Source organism: Erpetoichthys calabaricus, chromosome 3, assembly GCF_900747795.2.
Source record: "Erpetoichthys calabaricus chromosome 3, fErpCal1.3, whole genome shotgun sequence".
Lineage (NCBI taxonomy): Eukaryota > Metazoa > Chordata > Cladistia > Polypteriformes > Polypteridae > Erpetoichthys > Erpetoichthys calabaricus.
Window position 1 is genome coordinate 121,100,219 of NC_041396.2, and position 12,651 is coordinate 121,112,869.

The 12,651-nt window shown below is 39.5% G+C and overlaps 1 protein-coding gene across 1 annotated transcript in view; it reads right to left on the minus strand.

Annotated features, from left to right (window-relative positions):
- Positions 1–12,651, minus strand: part of LOC127527084 (cation channel sperm-associated auxiliary subunit epsilon-like) — a 125,732-nt gene that overhangs the window by 23,311 nt on the left and 89,770 nt on the right. The window contains exons 7-8 of the mRNA XM_051924702.1: positions 11,132–11,231; positions 3,759–3,854 (exon numbers count right to left, since the gene is read on the minus strand). Of these exons, the coding sequence (XP_051780662.1) occupies positions 3,759–3,854; positions 11,132–11,231 (196 nt within the window). The remainder of the gene's footprint in view (positions 1–3,758; positions 3,855–11,131; positions 11,232–12,651) is intronic.

The following is a 12,651-nucleotide window of genomic DNA, read 5'->3' on the forward strand; positions in this document are numbered from 1 at the left end:
ACTGTGTCTGACAAAAGCATTCACACAAATGAGAGTTGAGAGGACCGTGGATGTGGGCCATTAACCTGAAATGGTTTGGAGGAGGGTGGGACCTGACAAAATCTCTTTTAAATAGTCTTGCCTCATGGAACTTGAAAAAAATCTCTTGGCAATAGTCTTGTCTCGTCTCAGGATTTTCTTTTATAATAGAGCAGGGGTGGGCAAATTCAGTCCTGGAGGGTTGCAGTGGCTGCAGGTTTTTGTTCCAACCCAATTGCTTAATAAAAAGCACTTATTGCTCAAGTAACACTTCTGCTTCACTTTAGTTGTCTCACTCGTTAAGATTTTGAACCCTTATTGCTTATTTTAGTCTTAAACAGCTGTAGTCTCGGTTTTTGATTGCTCCTTATTAGCAATAAGATGCAAATGACAAAAGAAACCAGCATTTCTCCATTTAGCTTGTTCTTGTTTCCATTTACACCTGTGTGTATTTATCATGCACTATTGGGTTTAATTAAATACTTGGAAGGAAAGTGAAGAGAAAAAAGTGAAGTACTGAGAATAACTCATCTGTTTTAGACTTCAAATCATTTGGATGATATCCTTAGAAAGGAAAAAAATCTAGGATATGAGAATAACTTGACATGACAGAGTTAAAGCACTAGCAAGCCATGAAATTAAATAATTGACAAGGATTTTTTTTTTAATTAAGCAACTGGGTTGGAACAGAAACCTGCAACCACTGCGGCCCTCCAGGACTAAATCTGCCCACCCGAGATTAAGTAATACAGGTATTTTTCCTTCACTAAAGTAAGTCTTCCCCTCCTCAAACCGCCACCTTACCGTGGTGGAGGGGTTTGCGTGTCCCAATAATCATAGGAGCTCTGTTGTCTGGGGCTTTATGCCCCTGGTAGGGCCACCCAAGGCAAACTGGTCCTAGGTGAGGGATGAGACAAAGTGTGGTTCAACAGACCTCCTATGACGAATAAAAAATTTGGACAGCGTTTTCCCTCGCCCGGATGCGGGTCACCGGGGCCCCCCTCCAATGTCTCAGGAGGGGGAAGCAGTGCAGTGTCAACACTGTATATGGTGGGGATGGTGCGCTGCTGACCTCGACTCGGGACGTTGTGGGTCGGTGGGGGGAGTACTTCGAAGACCTCCTCAATCCCATTAACATGCCTTCCAATGAGGAAGCAGAGCCTGGGGATTCGGAGGTGGGCTTCCCCATCTCTGGGACTGAGGTCAACGAGGTGGTCAAAAAACTCCTTGGTGGCAGGGCCCTGGGGGTGGATGAGATACGCCCGGAGTTCCTCAAGGCTCTGAATGTTGTAGGGCTGTCTTGGTTGACACGTCTCTACAACATCGCATGGACATCAGGGACAGTGCCTCTGGATTGGCAGACAGGGGTGGTAGTCCCCCTCTTTAAGAAGGGGGACCGGAGGGTGTGTTCCAAGTACAGAGGGATCAAACTCCTCAGCCTCCCTGGAAAAGTCTATGCTGGGGTCCTGGAGAGGCAGGTCCATCAGATAGTCGAACCTCGGATTCAGGAGGAACAGTGTGGTTTTCGTCCTAGTCGTGGAACAGTGGACCAGCTCTACACCCTTGGCAGAGTCCTGGAGGGTGCATGGGAGTTTGCCCAACCAGTCTACATGTGTTTTGTGGACTTGGAAAAGGCGTTCGACCATGTCCTTCGGGAAATCCTGTGGGGGGTGCTCCAGGAGTACAGGGTACCGGTCCCCTTGGAAAGGGCTGTTGGGTCCATGTACAACCGGTGTCAGAGCTTGGTCTGCATTGCCGGCAGTAAGTTGAACCCGTTTCCAGTGAGAGTTGGACTCCGCCAGGGCTGCTCTTTGTCACCGATTCTGTTCATAACTTTTATGGACAGAATTTCTAGGCGCAGCCAGGGAATTGAGGGGGTCCGGTTTGGTGGGCTCAGGATTGGGTCACTGCTTTTTGCAGATGATGTTGTCCTGTTTGCTTCGTCAGGCCATGATCTTCAGCTCTCTCTGGATCGGTTCGCAGCTGAGTGTGAAGCGGCTGGGATGGGAATCAGCACCTCCAAATCTGAGACCATGGTCCTCAGCCGGAAAAGGGTGGAGTGCCCTCTCAGGGTTGGGAGCGAGATCCTGCCTCAAGTGAAGGAGTTCAAGTATCTCGGGGTCTTGTTCACGAGTGAGGGAAGAATGGAGTGTGAGATTGACAGGCAGATCGGTGCGGAGTCTGCAGTGATGCGGGCTCTGTATCAGTCTGTCGTGGTGAAAAAGGAGCTGAGCCATAAGGCAAAGCTCTCAATTTACCAGTCGATCTATGTTCCTACCCTCACCTATGGTCATGAGCTATGGGTAGTGACCGAAAGAACGAGATCGCGAATACAAGCGATTGAAATGAGTTTCCTCCGCAGGGTGTCTGGGCTCTCCCTTAAAGATAGGGTGAGAAGCTCAGTCATCCGGGAGGGGCTCAGAGTAGAGCCGCTGCTCCCCCGCATCGAGAGGAGTCAGATGAGGTGGCTCGGGCATCTGATCAGGATGCCTCCTGGACGCCTCCCTTGTGAGGTGTTCTGGGCACGTCCAACCGGGAGGAGGCCCCAGGGAAGACCCAGGACACGCTGGAGGGACTATGTCTCCCGGCTGGCCTGGGAACGCCTCGGGATTCTCCCGGAAGAGCTAGAAGAAGTAGCCGGGGAGAGGGAAGTCTGGGCATCTCTGCTCAAGCTGCTGCCCCCGCGACCCGACCTCGGATAATGGGAAGAGGATGGATGGATGGATGGATGGATGGATGGATGGATGGATGGATGGATGGATAAAGTAAGTCTTGCATTACGTTTCATGTTACTTTAAAAAGTAATCTGACTATGTAACATGCGTTACTTTTAATGTGTTATCCCGAGCATTGCTCAGCAATGGTGAAGGTGGCATACAGTTTGAAGAAAGATGGAAAACAAACCACTTTTGTAGAGTTACTTTCAGCTTGTACGTACTTTTGAAATTAAAACCTCTTTAAAGTTCTAAGTCAGGTCTGGTCAGGTTGCGGAGCATGCACTGAAGTGACCATCTATCTGCCGCAACCAGATGTTACGTGGGCATCCCCTTGGCCTGGTCCAGCTGCTCAGGTCCTCAGCAATGAGGATCCTGTGAGCTGGATCAAATGCGGGGAATCACACCACATGGCCATAGTGCTGTAACTGCCATAACCTAATAAAGTGGCCGGTGAGTGCATATTCCTTGTCGGAACTTTTTTCATCCAAAGAAAATGTTAATCTCACATTCTTATGAATAAAGAAAATCTTTTATAAAAATATTTTTGCAAATAGACCTTGTTTAAATCCTTATTATTAGCAAAGTTGATTCTAGGTATTTGCTTCCATTACAACCTCTGCTTTGTTTTTGATCTACCATCTATATAGATTGTGAATGATGTCATTCTCTGACAAATAATAAAAAATCTAATTTTGAGTTAGTCATCAAAGCCATGACACTCCTACATTGTGCTGCATTTGATTATTCTTTGGAACAGTTTAATAGGCTTCAGATGATCGTTCAGGTTTTTCAATGAATGGAAGCAGCCCACATTAAGAAGAACAACACTTTCTGAAGGCATACAAAAGCTTCCATCACTGGACTATGCAGATGTAAGTTTTGTTTTCAATAAACACAGTATGGATACTTTCTGACTTTACTTATATACAATATAATTGTCTGACAGTCTGTTGTCACCAAGTCAAAATTTCAGTTAAGCTACAACAGGCATTATAAGGGAATATTCTTCAATTATTTTCTTACATGTGGTCCCCAGACTTTGTCAGTTTGATCAGGTGAAAAGGCCTCAGTTAAAGAAATCATGGAATCCCAAGTTTGTGCTTCTTGAAGGCACTGAACCTGTTAAACATTAAATGATAACAAAAGAGTGTGTTAATTTGTTTGTAGTGGATAATAAAAAAATATTTAGTCTGAACTCAGTTTAGGTCTAATTTCAAGTTATGAGATTTGTCTTGAAATTAGATTCAAACCAATGCAATTAAATAATTAAAGTCCACCTAGAGACAGTATCTTATGACTCAGTCATCCAAATTGCGACACTCCCACATCGTACTGCACCTGATTATTATTTGGAACACTTTAGGAGGCTTTAGACAACAATTGTTTTGCTAAGGTTTTTGAATTGATGGAAACAGCGCCCACTGATAGAACCACACTTCCTGAAGGCAAACAAAAGGCATACAAAGATGCCATCATATACAGTGCTGTGAAAGAGTATTTTGCCCCCTTCCTGATTTCTTATATGTTTGCATGTTTGTCACACTTAAATGTTTCAGATCATCAAACAAATTTAAACATTAGACAAAGATAACCCAAGTAAACACAAAATGCAGTTTTTAAGTGATGATTTTATTTATTAAGGAAAAAAACTATCCAAACCTATATGGCCCTATGTGAAAAAGTAATTGCCCCCTAAACCTAATAACTGGTTGTGCCACCCTTAGCGGCAACAACTGCAATCAAGTGTTTACGATAACTGGCAATGAGTCTTTCACATCACTGTGGAGGAATTTTGGTCCACTCTTCTTTGCAGAATTATTTTAATTCATCCACATTGGAGGATTTCCAAGCATGAACCGCTTTTTTAAGGTCATGTCACAGCATCTCAATTGGTTTCAAGTCCGGACTTTGACTAGGCCACTCCAAAACCTTCATTTTGATTTTTTTAAGCCATTCAGAGATGGATTTGCTGGTGTGTTTTGGATCATTGTCCTGTTGCAGAACCCAAGTGCGCTTCAGCTTGAAGACATTCTCCTTCAGAATTTTTTGGTAGAGAGCAGAATTCATGGTTCCATCAATCACAACAAGTCTTCAAGGTCTTGAAGCAGCAAAGCAGCCCCAGACCATCACACCACCACCACCACCATGTTTGGCTGTTGGTATGATGTTCTTTTTCTGAAATGCTGTGTTACTTTCATGTCAGATGTAACGGGATGCAAACCTTCCAAAAAGTTCAACTTTTTTTTTTGTCAGTCCACAGAATATTTTCCAAAAAGTCTTGGGAATCATCCAGATTTTTTTGGCAAAAGTGAGACAAGCCTTTATGTTCTTTTTGGTCAGCAGTGGTTTTCACCTTGGAACTCTGCCATGCATGCTATTTTTGCCCAGTCTCTTTCTTATGGTTGAGTCATGAACACTGACCTTAACAGAGGCAAGTGAGTCCTGCAGTTCTTTAAATGTTGTTCTGAGTTCTTTTGTGACCTCTTGGATGAGTCATCACTGTACTCTTGGGGTCATTTTTGTAGGCCAGCCAATCCTGGGAAGGTTCACCACTGCTCCATGTTTTCTCCATTTGTGGATAATGGCTCTCACCATGGTTCACTGGAGTCCTAAAGCTTTAGAAATAGCTTTGTAACCTTTTCCAGACTGATAGATGTCAATTACTTTGTTTCTCATCTTTTCCTGAATTTCTTAAGATCACTGCGTGATGTCTTCCTTTTTGGAATATTTTGGCCTATTTTACTTTGTCTGAATGGTTCTATTTAAGGTCTGGCAGTAATCAGGCCTGGGTGTGGCTAGAGAAATTAAACTCAGCTTTCCAAAAAATTTGATTAACCACAGTTACTTCATGATTTAACAAGGGGGGCAATTACTTTTTCACATAGGGCCATGTAGGTTTGGATATTTTTTTTCCTTAATAAATAAAATCATCACTTAAAAACTACATTTTGTGTTTACTTGGGTTATCTTTGTCTAATATTTAAATTTGTTTGATGATCTGAAAAATTTAAGTGTGACAAACATGCAAAAAATAAGAAATCAGGAAGGGGGCAAATACTTTTTCACAGCACTGTACAAACAGATTTGAAGACATAACATTTGCTTTGGAACTCCTTTAAATTCCCATTATCTGGAAAATACTGTCACTAACAGAGTTTGTTCAACTTTGTATTACAGACATTTAAGTTTTATCCTGTTTACATTAACATAGTGTTTGTATTTCCAGCCACAGGGAAACAAGAACTTTCAAAAACATAATTGGAAGGATATCCTTGGGAAATAAATAAACATAATACTGCAACAATAAATACTCCCCAGTATGGGTATGAAGTGACTTACACCTTAAAATCTCAAAGATTTAAACCTATTTTCTTCTCTCTAATAACCAGATTTCCTATTGCATACAAGTTCTTGCCTTCTATATTGTCCTGCATCTCCCAACGCTGCTTTTGTTTAACTCTTGCTGGGGGTGATCATTTAAAAGTCACTGCAAGTTACTTTAATGACTAAAGTCGCTCCTGGTGTCTCTTCACCTCTTAACCCTTACATACGTACACTTAATAGAAGTAATATCTTTTTCCCTATTGTACCTGACACTCCCATCAATTTGTGAAGCTTAGCATAAATAGCCTGGTATTCCCCTGAATCCCCAACTTTCACAAACTGACTATAATACAAGGCTCAACGGTCACAGTTTGGAAGATGATATTGAGGACCCCATATCTGGCCTTAGTTTGCCATTCCAGTACTCAATGTCATGATCAGACTTTCATTTTTGGTTTATTATAATTTCTTTTTTGTTTTTAGGATTTTAGGGGGCAAGGAATCTTGCTGTCACATCTGTTTTTTGCTCTATGTGATGCAATGCTTATTATTTTTTTAATGTGGGCAGCCATTTTGAGGGTTATTGATAGTTGCTATGCTGCTGCTACTGTATGTATGGTCAACCAGAGTGGTCGGATGCATGACATCACTGGGTCAAAAATATAAAAGGTTAGTGTGGTGCACTTCCTGGTTTTCCTTTCCTTTGTTATTTTGTAAAGCTCTGCATAAAGGATAAGTTCAGTATTTTTCAAGTCAAAGTTACTTCTTCACAATCAAGTATATATTATTTTTTCACATGAAATTGCCTATTAAAGTGATGCATATTTTATAAATTATACAAAATAAATAGCATGTTCTTTCACTTTATAATGGAGCATATGGATACAGGGGTCGAATTATGAAGATGGCTTTAACATTTACTGAATACATCCATTTTTCAAACCAAAAATGTTATCAAGTATTGATCCATGTCTTGAGATTACACACATATTGCAAAACATCGTATCCATGTTGTCTCAAGAAGGTAAAAAGAAAAAAAGTTAAACAATGTTGTGAGAGTCCACCATTTTACAAGGAGACCGGAGTCAGTGTTGTGCAAGTTCACACCTCATAAGAACTAGCTCAAAGTTCAGTTCACACAGATTAAAATGAATAAATTCACGTTCATAGTTCACTGTTTCAATTTTAAACTAGTTCATGTTCAGTTCATTTTGTATTTTTTAAGGAGTGATAATAAATGACCCATGACTTTACTTTTTTCAATTTTGCATGCCTTATATTAGGCTATTATAGTGTTCTTGAATAAAATATAATAATTATGAAGACATTTTTATTTAAATACACTTTATTGAGTTATACCCAGCAACAAACACGTATAATTATATATGCTATTCTCCCGGTGAAAAAAAGAAATTAAATAGATGCAAGTATACATAAAAATTACCACTCTATTTCCAACCGTGTGACACAAATGGTGACTGTGGAACCAGCGTGCAGGTGAACTAACCTATTACACTGCCGGTCAAAATTTGCGTAACATATTGCATGTCCAATGGGGAAAAATATAAAGTGGCCTCGTGAACTACAACGTTTTCTTAAAAGTGAAAGTGGACCACGTGCTTGTGTCATTGGGGGTGCAGCTTAAGCACAAGCAGGCAGACACAGACAGTGCCTATTTGATTCTACTTTATTTTTTCCGAATAGAAATAAATGGCAAAACATTTGTACGAAATAAATATTCATAAAAATCCACTATTTGTGCTTATCCGAATACCGGATTCGGATTCGGCTCCACCCCTACATTACAGGGTAAGTCAAAGCGTTTAACCTATACCTAAACCAGATCCAGAATCTCACATAAAACTGAACTAGCTCACTTTCAAGTTCTTCACTTGCAAATTTGTTACATTAAGTTCACTAACAATGAACTTGCTTTTTTAAACTAGTGCATGCACAACACTAACCAGATTTGTGTCTCACTTCCCCAAGTGTGTCTTCCTCTGCGGCAGCCTTTCAGGCCAGTAAGACTGTTCTTGCTGCAGCCTATGGAAGGGTGAGGAGGTACTTGACTTTAGAAGTGTGGATTCACCTTGAAAAGTCATCACCATATACTGTTATTGGCATTATTGTCAGAGGGGGACATTTTTTATACACTGGGTGGTTCCATTAGGCACCCATTGTTGGGACTGGGGTGAGAAGTTAAAAGGCAAATTTCCTGGGTAATCCCGTTACTGATTGTTGTCATGGCTGTCTGCAGGATGTACTGTAGGTATTTGCTGCCTTGCAAAGGAGTCACCGCTTTGAAGTTTTTGGCTGGTTGAGTATACAAACAATACAAATTTGTGATAACAGAACTGCTCCTTCCTTGGAGGATGTTTGCATTTACCTGTCTTGGAAATTAACATGTCTGACAATGTTGGTTTCTAATCAGCATATCTGTACTCATTAATGGTTGGTAACAATACATTTTGTTAACTTGTGTTTTCATTAATTGTTAAACCCAGGAAATTTAGATGTGCCATTGTTTAAACCGATTGTCCAGGACTGACAACGGCAGGGACTGAAGGAGATTTAAACTTCTGGGCAGGAGAAGGCGAGAGGGAACGATTCACTGAGAATGCTGCCAAGATGCAGAGAGTACAGGAGCTCGCAGGCAGATGAGGGTACCTGGCTGGCACGACATGAGGCACAAGGACGGCAACACTTACTAAAAGGGAGGAATACAGACAGCTCCACAAGGAGATGCCGGTTGTGGGTCCAGTGAGAGAGGGAAGCCGCATGAAAGGACCAAGCAAAGCTGGTAGACAAGGCGTGCCTAGGTCACAGAAACACAAGGAGCCCAGAGTGGAAAAAAAGGAACGACAAAGAGATGCTGACAGGCATTCAACGATTTGACAAAACTTCTGTTGGGAAACGAGTGTCCGGTGAACAGAGTGCATCCGTGGACAGTTGAACGATTAAGTGTTGGGGTAACACAGTGCGCAAACAGGACTCTGCAGCACTAAAGGTTGTATCCTCCAATTCTTGTTTTTAACGGACTTTTAGAGTGTGGACTGTGTGCTTTCCTTTTTTAAAAAAAGGAATTTCGTACCTGATATTGTTAGATTTTTTTGTTATGTACGTTTATCTTTTGAATTTACTTTATTGTCTTGTGTAATAGAAGTTACTGTTGCTTTTCCTGAAATTACTGTTGTGTCTTTTATTGTGTGTTTACTCACCGCCCAATTTAAAGAACCTTGTGTGCTATTTTCTGTAAATCTCAAGAGTTTCCAGTCTCTTAATAAAACTGGGTGGTGTTAGATTTTCTGTGAGTATGACACCTGTCATATTATTGAACAGCCCAGTTGTGAACTGCTGTTTATGTTCTGTAGACAAATATTAACTAAAACAGGTACACTAACAATCACTTATTCTTTCAATGTCTGTAAGCTTATTTATTTGGCAAAGATACTCCCTGCTGTTGCTGGAATGATAACACACATATGTGCTTCAGAGAGAGGAGAGTGTGAATGCACGTAGCATTCAATCAAGAACTAAACCTACATTATTGGCATCCATTCAACAATTTAACCCACTTAATCAAAAGCTGGGTTGTGGGGCAGCTGGAACTTACACCAGCAAGTGTTGGGTGCAATGCAGGAACAATACCTAGAAAGTGTGCCAGTCCAAAACAGGCGAAACAAACACACACACAGGCCAATTTAGCAACACCTTTTCACCTATTTTTATTCAGGTTTAAGTTTAGTAAGTTCAGTACAGATAGTTTAGCAAAGGCAGAGCCGTCGTTTCTGCCTCACAGTACCAGGGTCTGCATGAGCTTTACATGTTCTCCATATATACATGCTCATAATATACCTAGGAAAATGTGATGTGCAGGTGTCTTTTATTAAAAATAAGGCTTTTATTAAAAATACAATCCAGTGTAATTAGTTAATTTCAGATTTACTGTTATTTGTATAAAGTACAATGAAACTTACATGGCTCCTTTCACTACGCAGCCACTTGGTGCAAATCTCACTCTGTAGACTCCAAAATAGCAACACAGTATGTAATGGGCGAAAAGTCTATCCTGTTACAGTAAAAATAATTATATGATTTGAGCGTGTATCTGTTGTTTGTGACAATCCATGGAAGAACATAACCACTGAAGAAACAGAATTGCAGAAGCAAAAGCAGGATTATAAGCAGAGCACTTGAAGCATGTTTGGGGTTATTATAGCTCCACCCATTATGGCAGCTGTGAACAGTGAAATGAAGAGGGAATACATTCTAACTCAAGAAAAAAAGTTCAAAGAATCTGTGAAAAAAGAATTATTTCTAGTTTCCTTTCATTATCACTAGGATATCTCAAAAATATGGAAGACATGTTTTCTTAAACTGAAACTTTTTTTTGCTTCAAAGCAGATGTCTTTGGCAGGTTTTACAGCTTTTGCCTATGGACTCTTGCACCATTCAGCCCCATTGTAAGATGCAAGAACAGACAAGGTATTCGTAAAATTTATAAAAAAAAACTTTATAACATAATTTTTCGGTCAATATAATATATACAATGACTGTGAACAAATAACTTTGACTTGAAAAATACCAAACTTACCTTTTAATGAATTATTACTGCCTCTTGACTAAGAATTTAAGTTTAATATTTTGGCTGTGGTTACTGTTTTTCAAATTTCTGTACCTGTCTATGATTTTTGTTACATGTATTGAGCCTTGGTTATTCGTTTCTCAACAGCTTGTTACTTTGGTTTCTATACACATCCTGGTTTCAATTAAAATCCGTGGCTGCACCTTGTAGTTAGCACACTCATCATTTAGGATTTTTTGGACCAGTTTTGCAGGCATATCCCATTCCTGTCACATACCCTGAGTTAATTGTCACATGATAATATTCAATTTTTACAATTTTAAACAATTAAAAAATTAAATGATAAAAAGTAACTACTACTAAAAAGATTTATTCAGACCTTCCAGTATCCAAAACAGAAACAAAACAAACAACAAAACAAAACAGCATGAGTCAAATTTTAATTCATTCTCCTGAATGCATAAAATGTACAGCAGTTGGCTACTACCTCCTTCATTGTGGCATTGTAGAAGAAGTCTCTACGCCCATTCTTTTCCCATACTACAAAATTAGCATCGACATGTTTTACGAAAGTATCACCATCATATCTGCACATGAAAAACAAAGAAAAATGATTACATCCAATACAAGAAATGAAAACTAGTCACAAAAACAATTCAAGTACTATAATAATTTAAAACTGCAGGTAATCTTCCAAAGGATATCACCTTTGTATACATCTAAGCTTCTACTCTTTGGCCACTTAATACTGAAATGAAAATCATAATAGGCTTTTGATGCAGTTTTTCCCTATAAACTCTTTTGGACCATTTAGATAGATACTGTAGATTTAGTAATACATTTCTCTAGTGCCCATCCCATTCCGAAAACACTTCACCAAAATCATAATACAATAATGAGAAAAAAAGCACAGAAAAGTATAAAATAAACACTGGATACAAAAATAACATCAACATTAAACACCAAATCAAAGAAAATACAGGAAACACAAAGCATCAAATTAAACTTGAGTAAAAATTCAAACAACTACAAGAAAGCCATCAAGAACAGCATTATTCATCATGCAATCAATGTATCATCTTTAGCATCTAGGCATAGAGAGTGAACTGAGAGTTAAGTTATTGTGAATTTATTCAGCTGATCTAATTTATTTAGACATTTAAAACACTAAAAAGCAGACAGCTAAGGACAGTGCCTTGATAATTGTAAAAAGCTCTGCTTTATTGAAAGAGAAGCAAATATCAATGTAGTGTTACCAACAGATAAGCCCAATGTGCAGACCAAAACCAATATGTGACCATGATAGTGAGAAGAAAAATTTGACATGCTGCACCAAGTCAAACTAGTCTAACAGGATCAAACTAGTCCAACAGGGGCAGGAATTCAATTGTAAGCTTACATGAAAGCCAATGTGGATATTAAAGTTCAATTTAAATTATTTTTTTGCAAAACACTGTTCACTGAGTGCTCTCAAAATCACCCACAAGTTTTCTGGAAGAGATAACTGAGTCAGTAGTTCAGTAAGACCAATATATAAGAGAATGATACTGTTATATATGTGCACTGTGTCATAAGTGAATAACAGGGTTCGATTATGCAGCCATGTGCTGCAGGTCTACATTTGTCAGAAGACAGTTTGATTGCTTTGGCTTGAGGGGTTCTGGAAGAAAATAAAAATGGAGTTTGGTGTTGCACAAAAGGGTCATCAGTCTCTCTCTTTCAAACATAATAGATAAGTATTGCAGGACTTGGATTTTGTCAGCAATTTTCTTTTGAAGTTCAGATCAGACCTAAGAATTACAGCCAAACTGCCACTGTGCCCTCAACTGGTGGTAGCTGCAAAGAAAACATGCTCAGAGGAAGTCATTTAATTTAGAGTTTTAAACTCTTCAATTTTTTGCCATCTTTGTATTAAACATAGCATACTGTGACAATAATTATTTCAGACAATACCAGTGCTTTACTACAAGTAGTGTCAAGGAAGGCAATATTAGTGGCTGAGAGTTC